Source organism: Haliaeetus leucocephalus, unplaced genomic scaffold (assembly GCF_000737465.1).
Source record: "Haliaeetus leucocephalus isolate CR32 unplaced genomic scaffold, Haliaeetus_leucocephalus-4.0 Scaffold328, whole genome shotgun sequence".
Lineage (NCBI taxonomy): Eukaryota > Metazoa > Chordata > Aves > Accipitriformes > Accipitridae > Haliaeetus > Haliaeetus leucocephalus.
The window spans coordinates 6,059,277-6,078,222 of NW_010972764.1; the positions used below are offsets into that span (position 1 = coordinate 6,059,277).

Here is an 18,946-nt window from a genome sequence, read left to right on the forward strand (position 1 = left end):
TTTCTTTGGAAAACAGTAACTTGTATAATGTAGTTGTACAGTAATACCAAGATTCACACTACTACAGAATCATGACTAATTTCTATGTAAGAATACTACATTTTGAGAGGATGAAAAAAAAGAGAACTTTCATAAATGGAATGAGCAAATAAAAATTAATTATATTGGCTGCCTTTGACTTTGAGGATAACATTGATTTCCTTTCCACTGTCTTTCTTATGCAGAAAATAAAAGGCTTCCACAGGGGAAGGAAATAATCAATTAACTAAAATGGTCTCCATTAAAGACAAAGGAAACTGAAGAAAGAGGAACAGTTATGCATTTTTGGAGACAGTCGATAACAGAAACAAATTTCACATCAAGACAGTCTGTGGTGTGACGAGAGACAATTGAGATAAGAGCTTAGATGCTACTGAAATGAACTGCAACTCTAACAGTAAAGCTTTGTGCCACAGTGAATTATCAAAGACAACTGAACAGGTTTTGTATAGGCCCACAATATTCCTACTGGGAGCTCTATCCCCTCACTGTACTTCCCACAAAGGTGTATTTCTTAAATAGTCCTGGTGTTATGACATTACTCACAGAAATACCGCCCTTCTGTACTTCCATAAATTTCTCTTGGGAATGATATTGGCAATAGTATGCTTAGATGGTTAAAAGAGGGAATTCTACATTAAAAACATGTCCTGTTATATGCAGTAGCATCACTGTGTAGATGGAATGGAGATCTACATGTTCATAGCTCTGAGAAGTAAAAGATGAGATCAAGGAAGTCAGTATTTGAGAGGAAGCTATGGTTTAAGAGAACAATGAACAATTAGCAAATTATTTTAAGGAATGAAAATATATTTGACCTATAATCTGAAAATCTTTAGTAGCTAGATACTGACCAAATGAGAATGGCTAATAAGGATTTTCTTCTGGTAGAGACCCAGAACAGGCTATTAGAAATAATAATGTTAAAAAATAATGATATTAAAATATGGGACGACGGAGAAATAAAAATTACAAGCAAAGATGAGGTAGCAATTCCCCGTTAGAGGGAAACAGACTGTGGAAAGAAGAAAATTCATAAAAGGGAAGTTGAAGGGCAATATGTGAACAATGACCTATGAAACAAAAGAGAAGTAAAAAGTGTGTGTTCATGAGGTAAATATCTGTACTGTCCATTCAGTAACAAAAGACAGCAGACATATTGCACAAAGACCAGTTATGACAGTCAAGCTTCCTTAAAAAGTATCTAGCACAGAAGTAGTATTTCCATCTGTCTATCCTAGACTAGTTATGTAGCTTTGATGTTGTGTTATTAGAGGAGAGTTACAAACTAATTTCAACACCAGAGAAGCAATAAAGAAAACTGATTGCATAATGTAGCACCCCAAAGAATAAGAATATCTGAACTACATGTCTAACAGGGAAAACCAAAGATCAGTACTTTTTTGAACTTCGGTTCACTTTATAAGAAACTTAATAAAGGTAAATAAACATATGACACCATGGTCTAAAATAGTCTAGAAAACTACTGTTCCTTTGTATTTGTTTAATTCTGTCAATTGCATAGACTACTCATGCAGGCATAAGAGAAGGCCATAGAGTGTGTAGTTGAATGAGGATATATGAATACTTCTTGTTGCTAGAGTGCAAAGTACCATTTGCCTAGGAATGCCTGTTAAGGCATTCAAGAATAAGAGTGACTCTCTTCTACAGTTCGTGTGTGTGTGTGTTCTGTTTTCTTAATATGAATGTTGCAAGTAACATACAAGGTTGCATTTGATGTCTTCTTATCATCTCTTCTCAATTGTTAATATCTTTTACATACAATCAGAAATACAATAATGTGTCACAACTTTGTCAAACAGTATGTGGCATTTTCACTTGTTAAAAGACTGTTGAATAGAACAATTTGTTTTCCTTACCCATTTCAGACATCTCTGGCACAGTAACAATGTATGGTCCATCTGTAAATTTTGGTGCATTGTCGTTGATATCCTGCACTTTGATAATAAATTCAGATTCAGGCTCGAGTGGCTTGTTTGTCCGTCTATCAATAGCTTGGGCATGAAGCACATAGTGTGTCTTCTGCTCTCGATCTAGGCTTTTGGTTGAATGGATGTCTCCAGTCGTGTCATCAATAATAAATATAGTCCCCGCCCCTTCTCCAGTAAGAATGTATTTGACTGATCCATCACCTTTGTCGGAATTGGAGTGCAGCTGTAGAATATATACACATAAAATCATATAAAATGACAAATTTCATAAAAGGTTATTGCACATAAGATATAAAAACTACAATATTACTGTTAGCACAATTCTACTTAGTTTTTAACCTTCCCACCTCTTGCCATAATTCCTCATGTGCTATTTCTAGCAAGTCAATCATTCTGTTCAGGGTCATTTCCACCCAGCATAGTTAATTTTTTAAGCTGGGACTTCTTGGGTTCTACGTCCATTCTAGAAAACTTCCCTAAATTGAGAATATTTCAGTAACTGGGGTGGGTTTTGTTTTAGTCCTTCTAGTAGTTATCTTACAGCACTCATAGCTAGAAATTCTGCCTTAAGCACTAAGCCTGAAGCAGTCACACTGAGGATTGTCTGCTTCAATGATTGTAGTTCAGTCCCACCACCTATGTTATCTTCTGTGGCCCCAAAGACAGCATCATTTACTGTAAAAGGAAACTGCACAGTATGGCAGTGACAGATGTCTGTCCAGGATTACTCCATCCCTCAACAAAACAAAGCCATTTTCTCTGGGTTTTGTTTGCTTTAATTAGAAAGTCATCTAATTTGCTTGTATTTAAATTAGTAATAATGAAGTAATGAACTTTGACTGATACTGCCAGCATTTTCATTGTTCCCAACACACTTTGTGCTGTAAAATACATGTTAAGTATTTTATACCCCTCCTTGAGTAGAATAAAGCTTATATTTAGGCAGGGGGTGGTGGTGGGGGAAAAGTCACTAAGTACCCTGTTGTATTAAGAGATAACATGAAACAGCTACCCATTAAATCTCAGTGCTTCTAAATTGACTTTAAAGAATTGCCTGTTTAGATTAAAAATGAACATGTGTTCTCTGAGAAGGAGGGGTGATTCCTTGACAGATTAAGAGGCTTTGTCGGTTTTTTTCTTTAGAACAACTTTGAGAACAGAATGTATTTATTGAGGTGCATAATGAGAACAAAGTGATAATGCAGAAATGAACAGCCTCAGGTATTGCACAGTTATATTGTGATGTTAAATCAGAAGGGAAACTTTCTAATTTTAAGAACTCACTTATTCTTATCCCACTGCCCTGACTACCTCAACATCTGCAATGTGGCATTACCAAGTTTCTATACAGAATCTGAGCAAAGCAGAAGCAGAATGCCAGATATTATTTTTTATTAACAGAACACAGGGTGTCAGTTTCCAGACTACTTTCCATTCTCAGTTTAGAAACCATTTGGGTTGGACAGAGAGAAAGTAAGGCTTTTGGAGGTACAAATCATCTTTTTTCTGACTTAAGTCATAAGATACAGAGGTGCTGCTATTTTCTCACTCTCTCCTTGTGCCCTTTTTGCCAAGTCTTTTTCTTGCCTTTAAAATGATTTAGCTTGCTATTTGTAAGAGGAGCAACCATATGGGGCTTGGTAACATTTTTCATCTCGTGTATTAAATCTATGAAATTATGGTGTTGCACATAATTTATGTCTTGTCCTGTAGGGGGGTTTGGAAGGGGGAAGTCTAATAAAATTAAGATTGTCAGCTCATATAAATTTCAGCGTGACTTTGTTCAATGCACCATATACTTATCTGAGCGACAAGAAGATCTGACTGAATAACCCAAACAAAACTGGATCATCGCTGTGGACCCATTTTTTTTTTTTTACTTTGAAAGTAGAAGAAAGTAGCAGAGAAAGGGTCTGTTTTCTTGGCTTTGCCTGTATAGGCCTGCAGAACAGTCTTATACCTTTGCTTTAGAGTAGTGATGGGCAAAATCCTGGTTACATCTCTTGTTATCCTCAGAATAGTACTGTATTCTATTAACAAAGGAATAATTCACTCGATGTAAAATGCCAGGCATTCAAACTTCCTATAAAGTCAGAATGTTCTCTGAAGTGATTTATTCCTACGACCAAGAATAGTAGGTATTCTGGTATTCTAACCCTGGTTTGCTGGTATTCCAGTTTTTCAGAAACAATCAGAATTGTTATTCTCTTGCTGCAGGTTCCTTTTTTGATGAAATGATTCCTAAGTGTTAGTGTTTGCAAATGTTAACATTTGCTTCGGAAGGATAGTCTCTAATTTATGGGGAAAAAAACCCATGAAACCCAGGAGAAAATTTGTATGCCCAGGAAAATGATACATTTGCTGACTTTATGATGCTATAAGGAACTCAAGGTAACACTATCGCAAACTGAAGAAGATCACAAGAATCTCCATCCTCATTCTCTCCTTTTAACTCTGCATGTGTGTATGTAAAAGCATATTCGGGTATACCATATAGACATCCCAGCAAAAATCACTGCATTCATAACTGGAATTATGAAATTATGAAGCAATTAAGAAATTGCTTACATAGATGGGTAAGAAATCAACAGAGTAAGGAACTGCTGTAGAATTTAAGAAGTAAGCTTTCCTCAGAAACCCCAAATATCATCACAGACATGGCGTTCCAATACCATACTGCAGAAAGGCAGATTCAGAAATTCACTGTGATAGCAGAAAATGCATGGAACATTTTGAAAAGTTAATAACATTAGATATTTTTGTTGTGAAGAAACAACTATTTGTACTTGTCATCAGTGAAGAAAATCCAGGTACATTTTGAGTCAGAGGGCTTTTACATCTAACAAGTGATAAAAGTTGAGAAACACAAAAGATGCCTAGCTGATTGCACAGCCATCTGTTATTCCTCTTAAACATCATGTTACCCAACAAACTTCAACTGAAAAATGCAGGCAGGAGTGTCACTAGAAGAAAATTATCTGAGTGTTAATAAATAATGGAAGCCTTCAATTTGCAACTGGGTCTTTTACACTGCAGTTGTAAGGCAACAACTGAAAACAAGAGAAAGCTATGAGAAGTTCCTGCTTCTCTACTTCCTAGTATTTCTTATATTGTTTGAAATATAACACTTTGATTTACGCCTTTTAATTTCTAATGCTGAATTTTAAATTCACATAGGATTTTTCACAGCATTTCTACTGCATAATAAAAGGGCCTTTCCTTTGTCAGCTGGTTTATATTTCAGTTTTTCTGTAAAGTAAAGATTAAATGACTGTTTGTCTTCTTTAATACTTCCATCTCAGTACAAATTGGCCCAAGTAGAAAAATATCAAGGCTTCTCTCAAACACTTATTTGCAGTATGTGTTGTGCTGAAGAGAGCCCCTGGGAATCCCTACTTAAGACAATGCCTACCAGATTAATGAGAGATTCATGTCCCTGAGCATGGCGCGCTTCTTTCTTTTTCCCTGTGTACTAAGAAATCATCTCCACAACAGGTGGTTTATTCCACAACAGCATTTCTAATTAGAATAAATGCGATTCACCGTTTAGGTTACAAACTCATGGTTTGGGAGACTATTTCTGCAGCTATGTCCATAATGACTTACAAAAGACAGCGAGGAAGCAAAATCTAGCTGGACAATAGTGGACTCTCTCTACTTGGGATTGCTGTAACTATTTCTCTTTCAGATTAATTTGACAGAGAGGGGGATGCCGCTAAGCAATGCAGACTCAAGCCAACCCATGTTCTGTTCACCAGTTCAGACCTAACTTGTGTGACCTGGAGAAGTCTTCTCAACCCAGATCCCACAAAAGGGTGTAGACATTTCATTTCAATGAGATGCCACCACCTCTGCCAATGACTACTGTGAGAACATGTATACACTAGAGGATGAGACATTCACATGCTGTAGTAATGTGAATAAATAGCTTAGATAAACACAAAATATGGTGTTATTTTTTCCCCTGCTGTGCCAGTCAGAGACTGAAAGTTGGAACATTGCAGGAGTCTCTTAATTTAAAAAGAAATACAAACGCATTGCAAACTGAAACATGATTATTCATAATGTTAAGATGAGTAACGAGCACTGAAAAGAAATACAAGGGAAACATGCCAAACATTATAACATAGCGCTCTGATTTCTCTATCAGAGGTTTTCACTATGACTATGAAAACACTACTGAAAATGTCTCTCAGCAGGTCTTAGTTTCTATGATAGTCCACCTCATCTGATGATTATATATTGATTTGTGATATTAACTTTTTAACTGCTACTTAAAGAAGCTTTTTTCTTCTTTCTTAAATTGTTTCAACATGCTTCCCTAAGCAATCTCACCTTAGACCCAAACCCCTATTTTAAAAACGACTTTGCAGACCAAGAGTTTGCCTTGTTAACCACTAGAGACTAATACCACTTGCACTCACCACTTAGCCCTCCCCAGCCCCCCAGGACTCCCCCCACCCTGCCCACGGCTCAGTGCACTGCAGCCCCCCAGGGCCACGAGCCCCTGCCCCAGCGATGCCGCAGCCCTGCCTGGCCATGGGCCCCACCAAGCCGGGTCCCCCCTCGGCCTGGCCCCATCCTCAGGGAGGTGTCCGATGCCCGGGGCTGCCCCAGTGGCCCCTGGCTGGCCCTGCCATCACCCACCTGGGGGAGCCCCCAGTGGCCCAAGCCCCAGGGAGCTGCCTCACTCTACTGCTCCCCGACAGCAACGTCTCAGATTTCCCAACTTCCAGCCAGTGCAGTCTTCTGAATTCCTTGTACAAATGCGATGGGCTGGCTTCTGAAAACATTACTTATCACTGCTGATTTGGTTATGCTCCTAACAAGGACATATCTGTTAAATATTCTGAATCTGTCCACAACCAGAAGCCGCCAGAAAGGATTTAATTTTCATCCCTTGTTGCGCATTATTCCTGTCTTTATTTCTCTGAATTTTTAGGAAAAGAAGAAACAGAAAATAATAGCTGAAGAGCATATCTGGAATGTCACCTTTATCAACCCAGTGGGCACCACTTCTTGACATATTTAATAACAAGTTGGATTCAGGATGATTTATAATGGTTCCTCAATCTTTAAGTAGCCCATATCAGCAGTGTATGACTGATTTTGCAGAATAGCAACCAAGGTGTCCTTGTTTTGCTAAGACTTAAACATTTTTCTTCCATCAGTCCAGTTAAATGCTTACATTTCTTTTAGTATTCCTGCAGACACTGTAGAAGGGCTACATTTTCTAAAGGCATGATTTGAAGAGGTATACCAAACATTTAAGTTAATGAGTTTTCTTTATATTCTTATATTAATTTTGATACTATGAGTCCTTAAATACTCATAATTTGATGTATCAGCATATTAACTGCTGTAAAATGAACGCACAGATTGTAGGCTTATTGCCCAGCTAATACAGTATTGTTAGTGCTAGTAACTGCAAAGCTATCGGGTAGCTAAAGCCTTATCGCAAAACCAAATGGTCACATGGCTACTGCTTAGCTACTGGCGTTATTCACTAGCCTTCATCTTTGTACATCTTGTACTTAATTGTTTTAGCTAACGCTTAGCTGCATGATACATCCAAACATTTAAGCATACATACTCATCAAGCAAATGAGCACAAATAGGCAGAAATTACTGGACAGTATAGAAGCGGGGACCAACGGGAAAGAAGCACGCTAATAAGTACTAGAAAACCAATCAAAAAATTGAGGAGGAAGCCAACATCCTGCTCCTGCTGGGAATGTGGGATGCTAACAACTCACAGCAATCACCCCGCTCCCCTGAGCTTGCCTAAGGAAGATGAGCCGCTACTAGGAAACCATGCGTGACCGAAGAATGAGAAAGAAGCCTGGATAAGAGGGGCAGCTCTAAAGTAGAAGAGTTGACTATTAGTGATTTAATTGTGTGACTGCTTCCCCCTGTTTGCTTTAATTGAACACTTTGGATTCTTGGTGCTTTGTGTGGGTGGCATTTTAAGTGGACTACTAATGACTTTTACAATATTTTAATTGGACTACCAATAAATTCTTGGATCTGGATATAAGGTACGTGCTGTTCTGCTGAAAAAAAAATAATTTCAGTAAAAGATTCCCATATATGTGCTAAATTCAAATCCGAGGCTGATTTGAAAAAAATCAAGAGCTGTTGCACTAACCTAATGAATTTAATCAGAGTAGAAGTAGCTATGTACATATAGACCTAAATTATTTTGAAATAACTGCAGAGAATTAACTTAAAACTTGTTGCTGACAAATAATAAACAATAAAAATAATATGCACAGAATTCCAAAAGCAAAACTTAAGTTCTGGTAGTGATACTACCATTATATCTTTGGAATAAAGTATTGTCTTCTGTTTGGGGAGCAGCACGTTCTTTCAAGGAGAGCAGCAGCACCTCCTCTTCTCAATTCTGTTGTCATTGCCAACCAGTTTAACCAGACAAGAGGGCCCCAGCACAACACTACCACAGGGAAGTCTACCAATGAGTGCCCAACCTAGAGGAATGACAAAACTATTCCCAACAACATGAGCTATGAGCTTTAGTAAAGCATAGGAGAACATATTAAAAAAGAATGTATGCATGTTACTTTACTTTTGTTACGGAGAACTGTTTAATGCTTCACTAAAAACATCAAAATGTAGATACGTATAAAGAATTAATGGTACCACACTAAAACACTGAGTAAAAAATATTTTAATCTTCTCTCTAATAAGAACTGCAATCATGTTGACTTCCTTTGATGTTTATGTAGACACAACATGTAATTTAAAAGAAAGGATACAATAATTTAGTAGTAGTAAAAACCACATATAAAATTATTCTGAATGGTACACACTGCAAAATCAGAGCCTAGCTGATACTACTGAAATGTTCATTGTGCCTATGCAGTAAAAACATCCTCAGATTTGTCGCAGACTTGATTCCTTTGGTCTGAGCTATAAAATACGTTTTAATGAAATATACTGCTCAGGGCAATGTCACACCTTTTGATGGAATTCTCAGAGGGAATCATTAGCCCAGGAGATAACTGTATTATCCATAGCAGTGTCCACAAATCGAGAAGAAGCTGTTCCCCACCCTTGTCAAACAGAGGAAGAAAATACAGAATTGCAATTGCCCCCATCTGCTGAATAGGTTTTCCGAGATAGAAAAAAAATAATTGGATTGCAATCATCCAGGAAAAACACAACTGAAACAATATTAACTTCACAGTATAACACTACAGCATACAAACATCTGCTCTTGCAAGATGTGCTTATCTGGAGTCCGCTTCTTTGCTGCTGCTTTTGGGGAGACTGGGTAATGGCAGAAGCATGCAGGTGCATAAGCAATCACATCTGAAATACCATCAGGTGTACTAAAGCTGACACAAGTGGTCAACATTAGCTTCTATTTTCTCTCTATACAAAAGGAGGACTCCAGTGAATGACAAGAAAATAGAAAATGGAATCCTAAAACACCACAATAATTGTTTATGTATAAAACTGTTGTTTTGTTTTCAAAGAACACTATATATTTTAAAGAAAAATAGAATCCAAAATTATACCTTCAGTGTACTATGTGTCTAAATCAATATAGAAGAAAAATACTTCCACTCTGCTGAAGTTTTCATATGAACTCACTTCACAGCAGTAAGCTTTCATTCCAGACATCTTTTACTTGGGCAAATGCTATGATGGACATAGAAACTATTTTTTTTTTCCTTTTTAAAGAAAGTAGGATTTACACAGCATATTTGTCTTACAGGTTTTAAAAAGCTGGACAGGCATCCTGTTGCAGAACATGCTAACCAAAGTCTTCTAAAAGTATAATTATGTGAATATACTTGTTTGCAGGTCTCAGGGCTACAGCTGTGACTACAGCTCATTGAACCATTACTCTAAAACATGCCTGAAATTAAGTTGGTCTTTTTGTTTGGGTCTTATTTGAAAAAAAAAAGGTTACTTTTAAACAGAAAACAAAACAAGACTCCTCATTTCCCAGAGCTGCTCTATAACCAGGAGAGTTGTTTCAGAATGGAAGCACACTGCCTTTAACCCATGAAATGCTCATGTGCAGTGATAACTTATGCAGAACGGCCACAAGATAGTAGTGTAAGATAAGTGCTTGACTCTGTCGTATCATATCACCTTTAATTCCAACTAAGTAAGAAAAATCATAAAAAGGTCTTAGTTACAGAGCTTCTATTTTTTTAGCTCTTGCAGACTCCTTAAAGGGCAAGTATCATTATCTCTCTTTCAAAAAGGAGTAATCTGAGTTTCACAGACTTGAATTACCAAATTTACCCAGAAATAAGAAAACAATTCAGATTTTAAAAGCCCCGAACCAGACTCTGGTCCATCCAGTTGTGATATCGTTAGACAATGCTGAAGTCTGCAATTCCCAGAGAAAGTGGGAGGGAATGGACTCCTGAAGCTATAAAAAAAAATAGTCCTGGAGGGCTACAGAATTTCAGAACGTTTAGAAACTCATCTTTTCCATGCCATCAGAAAACACCATCAATAGGGAAAAAAAAAAAAAACAACAAACAAAAAACGGTAAATTAAACTATGAGAGATGAAAGTTAGACTTTAAATGAATGCTTCATTGTTACATTCAGCCAAGTAATTCTCAAGATCTAGGCCAGATTTCTACTACGTTTGTTTGTATGGTAGTCAGAAATCTGGCTTCAATGTGTATGAACAAGTAATTAATGCATGGGTCAATGTTATATTACTTCACAGCATTCTGCTCTGGCAATACATGACTCCTTTCTCCCCTCTGAGGTCATATATTACTAAGCTAATGTGCAGAAAACTACTTCATGCTCTCTAGACAAATTTATAAAATTGAGTGGTCTTCAGTTTTCAGCATCTCCTCACAATCACTGTCACCAAAAACTCACTTTATAATCAATATATCTGTAATTGTGCTAATGACTTAGATTCCTAGATCCATGTAAAAGGACCATAAATTTGACTTAAGTTTGAATCCACATGCCCTGATGACACACTCTTACTGAAAGAAGTCCTGGCCACACTACATCACCATCAGAAGAAGAACATATGGTTTCAGTCTGTGTTGTTTCTAAATTACAGTCAGGAGGTGCTATGCCAGTATAAAACACTTCTAAAAATCATGCCTTTCCTATAAATGGGCACAAGCATACAATAAAAGTGCTTCAGTTCATGGTACTACTCTCTGGCACAGGCCTTGCAAACTTCTAATTTGCTTACATCACTGAAGCACTGCTTTGTTTGTAAATGCTGTTTCTGTAGACTTTCTACAGATGCTCTTGACCTTCATTTCTGGTGCTTGCTCAGTCAAGCTACTCTCATTGCAGGGTGGTGTTTTTATGTGCACAGAGACTCAAACTCTGCTTTTCTTTTCCATTTGCAGTATAGAGGGAAAAAAAGGAATACATCCATTGTAGCAGGGTCTTCCAGAAAGAAAATACATACCTGCCCTTACTAACAAGAATGCCAACCTAAGGATTATTTCAGAGTTTTCCAAACAAGAAAGAACTCTTAGTTCTCTAAAACCCCGATCAACAAATTCCACATTATGTGTGATCTCCATGTATATAGCTTCTCCTGGTATTAACAGGAGTGATAAAAATAGCTCACTGGAGCACAGAGCTGTAAGCGCAATAGTACTCAAACTCTTATGGAAAGTATGATTTATTTGTTTGGTCGCTTATTTGTCTGACAGTGCTACAGCAAATACTGTTTACTCTATGAAAGATCTTAAAACAGCATATTCATTTTTAAGCTCTGGAAAAACAAATCTGCAGTGTACCCATGTGATACTCTAAATTACTTCTTTCTCCTTTGCTCCTCCTAAATAATATTATGAAGATAAAAATAAATGTGTGATTTTCTGATGTAGTATTTGTGAGCCATGTAAAGTGAACAAGAGAAAATTTTATGCCAGGGACTTGATTACTTACTCAATTACAGAGTTTGATTAGGAAAAAAATATTATGTGGAAAAGTTCAAGGAGAGATAATTAATTTACGAGCTTCTTTTTATCCCATCCTTCCAAAAATCTTTCACACATTTTTGTTTTTGATGTCTTTGAAGCTAATTTGTTGAGACATTTATAAGACTGTAGAAAGAGAACAGGTTAGCTACTGTCCAATGGCTTCCATTTCAGGTGAAGAAGTTGTTTCATTCTGAAGAAACTGAAAAGAATGCACTACCACGCTTTATCAGGAACTGCAGAGATCATTGTTTCAAAAGGATTTGATCTCCGTATTTTTGTGAGCTCCTTATCAACCCATGTTAATGCACATTTCCAGGTAAAACAAATGCATGTTTTCATTATGGGGGGGTGGGGGGGTGGGGGTGGGTGTCATTTTATTTCTTAACAGTTCTTACATACTTTTTAAATATTAGAAAGTGGTATGACAATATTGAATATCAGAATGTCGATTTATTAGGGTATTGGTTCACTGCTTCTACAGTATGTAACGTTTAAAAGCATGTTTTGGTTTTGCATCTGGAATGCCATTTCATCTCTTTTATATGGCCTACAGCTTGTCTTCCTGTTGGGTGAAATTTAGATTTGTAAAAAAAATGCTTCTATATAGAGTTTCCATTACAAGTCTCACAAGTGATCACTCTTCTTCTGCATCTCCCTGAGAAGAGAATATGATTTTTTTTCCTATCAAAGATACTTTTCTTCTTCCTATAGTGTAGTACCCTAGCTGTTTGCTAGAAGCAAAAAGTACTACATGACACAGGAAAAGAGCCCTGCATCATCATGATGAGGAAATGTTTCCACAAATTTCCTTAAAAGGTCACTAGTGCCTCAAAATCCATTGATAATGGAGAATGCCAACTATGCTACTTTCGACATGTCTGTTGGTTAAGTCAGAAAATCCATGTTCACAGCAGAAGCTTATCAATAGCCCCCTCCAGAGAAATGTCATGTAATGACTGCAACAAAAAAGTTACAATGTGGTCACAACTGTTACACTGATGACTCTGCTTTTACAAGTAGGAATAAAGAAATGGGAACATATCAGTTCCAGTGAATGGGCATGTAAACAACTGTCCTTAACTTTAGCATGCTTTTAATGAACTGTTACAAAAGCTTTCTGGATCGTATGGATGTAAACTGGCGAATTTTAAGAATGTTTTTCGTGTATTTCCCTACTTCACATATGCATCATCAAGTAGTAGTACAATTTCTGAGCTCAAGGTTTTTTGATCAGGTAATTCTTACCAATGAGCACGCTACTGCTTCTGTATTCTTCTCAGTCATCGGGACCCCCACCTGTCCATAAACATCTGTACTGCCATCACTGCACAGCTTTGATTGTAAGATACAGTAAACCCCTCATTATTTACATTTAGTTCAGTACAACTTCTGGACAAGTAAAACATAAGTTCTGAAAATGTTTACAACCAATTTTATATAACAATTTACGACTGACTGGCATTTTGAGTGAACAGCATTCCTATAGAGGCCTTGTGTAACATGTAATCTTTTGCTACTTTTTCCACCTGGCAATGTAATTGCAAGTCCTGCATTATATCTTTCCAGCACAGTACAGATCACTTCCATCCTTTCACGGACAACAACCATTCTTCATTGTGACTGACAACACACATTCTAATAATGATGAAAAGAAATTACATTAGACTTTTGAAATAGCAACCAAAAAGACCAAGCCCTCTCCAGAAAGCCAGATTTAAAATCCAAATATGCTTAATTGTTCCTGTGTTGAATCCATAAAATACCTGTTTCTAAAAGCAGCTCTGGTATATTTTTGTATAACAGGATATACAAGAAGAATCTGTGTCCATGAATCAGGTATCTGCAGATGAAACTGTGACGTAAAATTGTGTAACATTTGATATTCTTTCTGAGCAATAATTTTTACATTAGAATTCTCCCATATGTTGAAAAACTTGGAAAGTGTGCTGAATTTGTCTTATGTAGCTTTAGATATATGGCTATTTAAAAATTAATTAAAACCTTCTCCTCAAAGTTCTAAATTTCTTACTGAAAAAATATTTAAGTTCTTTGCTGTCCATTGTAAAGTCACCTATGTTTCATACTTGAACTTGTCTTCATTTATCTGCAGGACAGACATATCCTGACCATGGAATTATCTTGAATTTAGCACAAGAAAAACCTAGTTGAGAACCAGTTTCTTCAATAGTTACCCTTTGATGGTGTTTAGCAGTAAGTATTTCAAGAAAGCAACTCAGAGCCTCATCAATTTACTAAACCAAACAGTAATATATCTGCATGTTACATTTAACACTAAATTTATGTTTCTCATTAAGCACTGTCCTATATTCATCATCATCTAATTCAAGAGGGAACACTAATGTTCTCTTTCTGTACATGTAAGGAATCCCAGATATGCTGTTCCATTCACTGCTATCAGTTGTTAGAATAAGTGATAAAAAAAAAACCTGTTAAATTTTGACCTTTCTCCAGAACCAGTATTCCAAGTACATTAAATGCCATAAATAAACTATTCACACTTTGAGGCAATGTATTCCTCTCCTTAGTGTTTCTTACGTGTATGCTGACATATCAATACAGTTGTCATTTATCATGAACATTTCAGTGATTTTTCTTACCAGAGACTCTCTGACACCTTCTGTCCTCTCAAAAAAACGTTCAGGCAGAATAGGATTACAATCTCTAAAGCTACTGGCTGCCAAGAAATGGTTAGGTGGAAATGATGCTTTAAAACAATATGTATAACATGATAGGGAAATTAATATAACAATAGTTCATTTCAGGAAGTAATTGAAATGACGATTAAGATATCTATTACTAGATATTCTTGCTAGCAGTGCAAGAAGGAGTCAATATAGAGTAACCTATCCTTTGGATGTACAGTTAATACATTAACACATTTTCCATAACAGACTGTCTCCTTCACATTTAAGAAGCCCAGGAGGAAGTGCCCATATGGTCTAGCAGAAGACCTGGGGGTCCGATTCTGATCTCCCAGTGTCTTTTTTCTAACTTAATTTCACCAATACTAGGAAGTTCAAAAATATTTTTTCTTTTTCAGGAAAAAATAAAAATATATAGCTTGGTACTTTAAACACTCACTGAATACAAGCTTTCACTCAGTCATCCTAAAGTGAGTAAATATTACTCATATTACTAAAATCTGATTTATTCCACAGAAGTAATAATCTAGTAGGTTACTATGTTCAGTGGTGCAGTATAGCTCTAACACTAGAGATCATGGCAACAAAGCAGACTGCTGGTTAGGCAGCAGAAATACAAATTTTATTTTGATAAAAGATCAATTTTTTTTTCCTCAAATGATAATTTTTAACATGATTCCATCAGCTGGGAACATGTTCCTTCCGACCCTAACAATTTAGTACTATCAGAACTAAAGAAAACTGAGACAAATGTCAGAAATGTAGTAAATATCACATTTGCTAAAGGTGCGCTCAAGAAAACTCTGGAGAAGAACAGAAATGCCTCCTGCCTCCCATCCCTTCTGCTAATATAAATAAAACCTTTGTTCAGGCAAAATCCACACGGTGGACAATTTCCTGTGTGTGCATGAGGAGCAAACCTACAGAATAAGTATTCAGCATCACAACAGATGCTGATGGGAGAAGTTAAACAAGAAAGATTATATCAGAACTACTCCTCTGTAAATGCCAATGAGACACATTTTGTCTTACATAAGAAGGATAAACTCCTGACTTGATCTAACTTGTAGGAAAAAAAAACCCCTACATTCTGAAGAACAGGCACTAATAATTTCCATTAGACTTTGGTAACACTAGCACTGAATCAGTTTTGTTTTATTTTAGAGTGACTTTTTATCTGTCTTACAACTACTTCCAAAAGAAGTAATATTAAAAATGTTACAAATGTCTTACATCACTTGTTGTAATGTGAGGGAAATGCGCTTCAAAACTAAATTTTCTAACTTTCATTATTTAATGCCTGACTTTTCCTACAGATGCATAAAATTAGAAAAAGGGAAGAATGACTGTATTTTAAATATCTTTATTTTTACTTAATCATCAAATGGTTGCTCTTAAAAAAAAAAAAAAAAAAATCATACTAAGTACTTTTCCTTCCAAATATCCTGTAGTCTGAATTCCACAGGACCTTATGATTTATGTAAGGGAGAAGTATCTACTTCTTTGGAGTGGGCTCAGAGTTGCTGCTTATCACTTTCATTGACACTTGTCCTTTCTTTTGAATTATGAAATGCAGAACATGAAGGAAACCTCACGGATGCCAGTGGACTTTGGATCAGGCCATTAATGCTGGTAGATAAAACTAAGGAAAATACTTATTGTTTCAATAATAAACATTAATTTCAAAGGTGTTTGCTTTGATTTATAGTGCACTTATTACATATTTTATAAATATATATAATGCATGACAAGATATAAATCTTAAAATAAACCTAGGTAACATCATAAAGGGAGAAAATCGTGATTTCAGATTTCAGACTTTCAGAACTGAAGGCAGGAGGAGGGGGAGAAAGGTGTGGTGGAATAATCCCCAATATCTTCAGTTAGATGACCTGGAAGAGAGCACTAAATTATCTCATTCTTTGATTATATTTTCAAGAATATGATTGTTTTACTGCCTCTGAAGTATCTGGAGTTTATGGGAACCAACCACATTGACATGGGTATGCAACATTTTGCCATGTCAAAATAACACTACTCAGAAAGTAATGGCAAGCTATTGCCTGGACACAGACATTAAAGAGTTGCTCCCTCTTCAGACCTAGGACTAAATTCAAAGTGAATGAAAAAGGAACAAAAGGAGATAATCTGTCCTATTTGGAGGATGAAGGCCTATTGAGCTAACAAATTATAATCCTTCTGCTGTCAGCAACATCTGCAGACGTTACATAGCTAAAATACGACTTAGGCACTAAGTACTACAAGTCTCCATAGTGGTAATTCACACTGGGTCATGAATGGCAGGATAAGATGGTTCTCAGAACATTAGATATGGCTATTACCTTATTAATTGCTTGCTCAGGCCCAGCCGTCTGCGTAATCAAGGTCAGGGCAGGAGCAGAGACCTCTCAACCAAGCTGAATTCTGTTGTACTCATCTGTACGCTCCACATGCACTACAGTTCCTAAAAGCCCACCTCCAAGTGCATTCACATTGAATGCGCTGATAAACTGTGATGCCAAGGACACATGAAAATTTAAACATCAGCCTCTGGTGTTTAAAATTTTTGCTAAATGAAATGGAGAATTTGGGGAGGATGATTGGGTGCAAAAATCTGCAGTGAATAGAGTGAATATATGGCAAAAAAAAGTGTGCATTTGTAGCGATATATAAATATGCGTTAATAATTATCATAATTTATGCACTTATCACTCCTGTACAATTAAACGGGTAATTTTCTAATAGAAAAAAACCAACCCACAAAACTGTTTGCTTTTAGAATTAAGGTAGCCAATGTGAAATTTTTGTTGAAGTAAATAATTCAAAGTTAAGGAGGTCTCTGTCTCAGGACCATCTGTGTTTCAGCCTTTCCTAAACACATCTAAAGGCTCCATTGGCAGGCAACAAATACATTTTCAGTTTAAAAACATGCCCTGCCCCTCCCCACCAAAATATCCATATTTAATTCTGTGAAGGCAGATGCACACCTATTTACATATATAGCACACATGCAATCTTGATCAAGTTGAGAACGACAGCTTAGAAATACAAATATTTTAGAATTAGAAATACAAATATTTCAGTACACTGAACTCCCATTTTGCCTTTTCTTTTGAACAGAGCATTAACGTAATTTTCACAATTCTACATGTATTTCTACTGTAAAGAACAAAGCTTCTGGCAGTCAGCTCAAAGCACATGATATGGCTGTGATAACAGCTTTGCAGAAAGACACCAAGGACACAGACATACAGTGAAGTATGAGTTTGCATGCTATTTATTTCCTCCCTGGAAGTGGTGCTTTCAGTATCATGCTGTTATTCAGAAAATTAGCATTTGAAGGGAATACTTGCTTGTGAAATTCTCAAAATGCTCAAGGACAGGTGAAGCCTTGTGAAAGCAGAAATTAATTAATGATAAAAATTCAGAAAATAGTTTCATAGCCCACAATACATTGGGATTAGCACACCTAGTTACAGATTAATTCCATTTGTGTCTTACAGTAGTAATGCTACAGCTTTACCTCTGTCTGTGTAATTTTACTTCTTACATTATGCACACATCCCCCCTCATGTTATGTTTTATGAGTTATGCAATTTTTTTCTCCTCATTTAAAATAATTATTTTTCAAGTTTCATTTGGTCTTAAAAATGTCCTTGGTAAAAATGAAAGCCTGTGAAATAGAAACAAAACACTACCTGACAATAAACCAGCTCATTTCTTCCTTGTGAATATGAATTTTTCATACCTACCCCCGACCAGCAGCAAGCATGGCTTACTGTATATGAATACATCCAACAAATGATTTTCAGCTAGCTTTCAACTTCAGTTCCAGTGTCTGTTCAGTAACCAATAGAAGATTTTTGCCAAACTAGTCTGGTAACAAAAAATATTCTTCTCACTCCTATTCTGGACAATCGTCTCCAATAATGATATTAACATTTTTGTTAATATTATCCAATCGTCAATAGCAGGGAGTGGAAAAATGTTTCTGTTCCACTGTTAAAAAAGCTTGTTAAAAAATCAACTTGTTATTGCAATAACCTATAAAGGTATCCTACATGACACCTTCCTCCTCCTCCTCCCCAGCCTGAAGTGCTTCCTTTAGTTGTTCACTTCTTTAGACAATAAAAAACTAATACTTCATGGTAGAGGAACAAATTATTTTCATGGTTGTGCTCCCCTGCCTCATGCAAAAGAAGAAAAGAAAGGTCATATTTCAAAACCTTAGCTGGTGAGGTAACAGGACCCAATTATCAGAAATACTACCTACTAACCCAAGATGTGAAATAGCTTTTTTCTAATAGCCTACATATGTGCTCTCCAAGGAGCCT

At 36.4% G+C, this 18,946-nt stretch overlaps 1 protein-coding gene across 1 annotated transcript in view; it reads right to left on the bottom strand.

The window, feature by feature from the left end:
- The window catches only part of CDH18 (cadherin 18, type 2), a 157,077-nt gene that overhangs the window by 122,210 nt on the left and 15,921 nt on the right, over positions 1 to 18,946 (bottom strand). Inside the window, exon 2 of the mRNA XM_010571464.1 lies at positions 1,920 to 2,214. Within this exon, the coding sequence (XP_010569766.1) occupies positions 1,920 to 2,214 (295 nt within the window). The remainder of the gene's footprint in view (positions 1 to 1,919; positions 2,215 to 18,946) is intronic.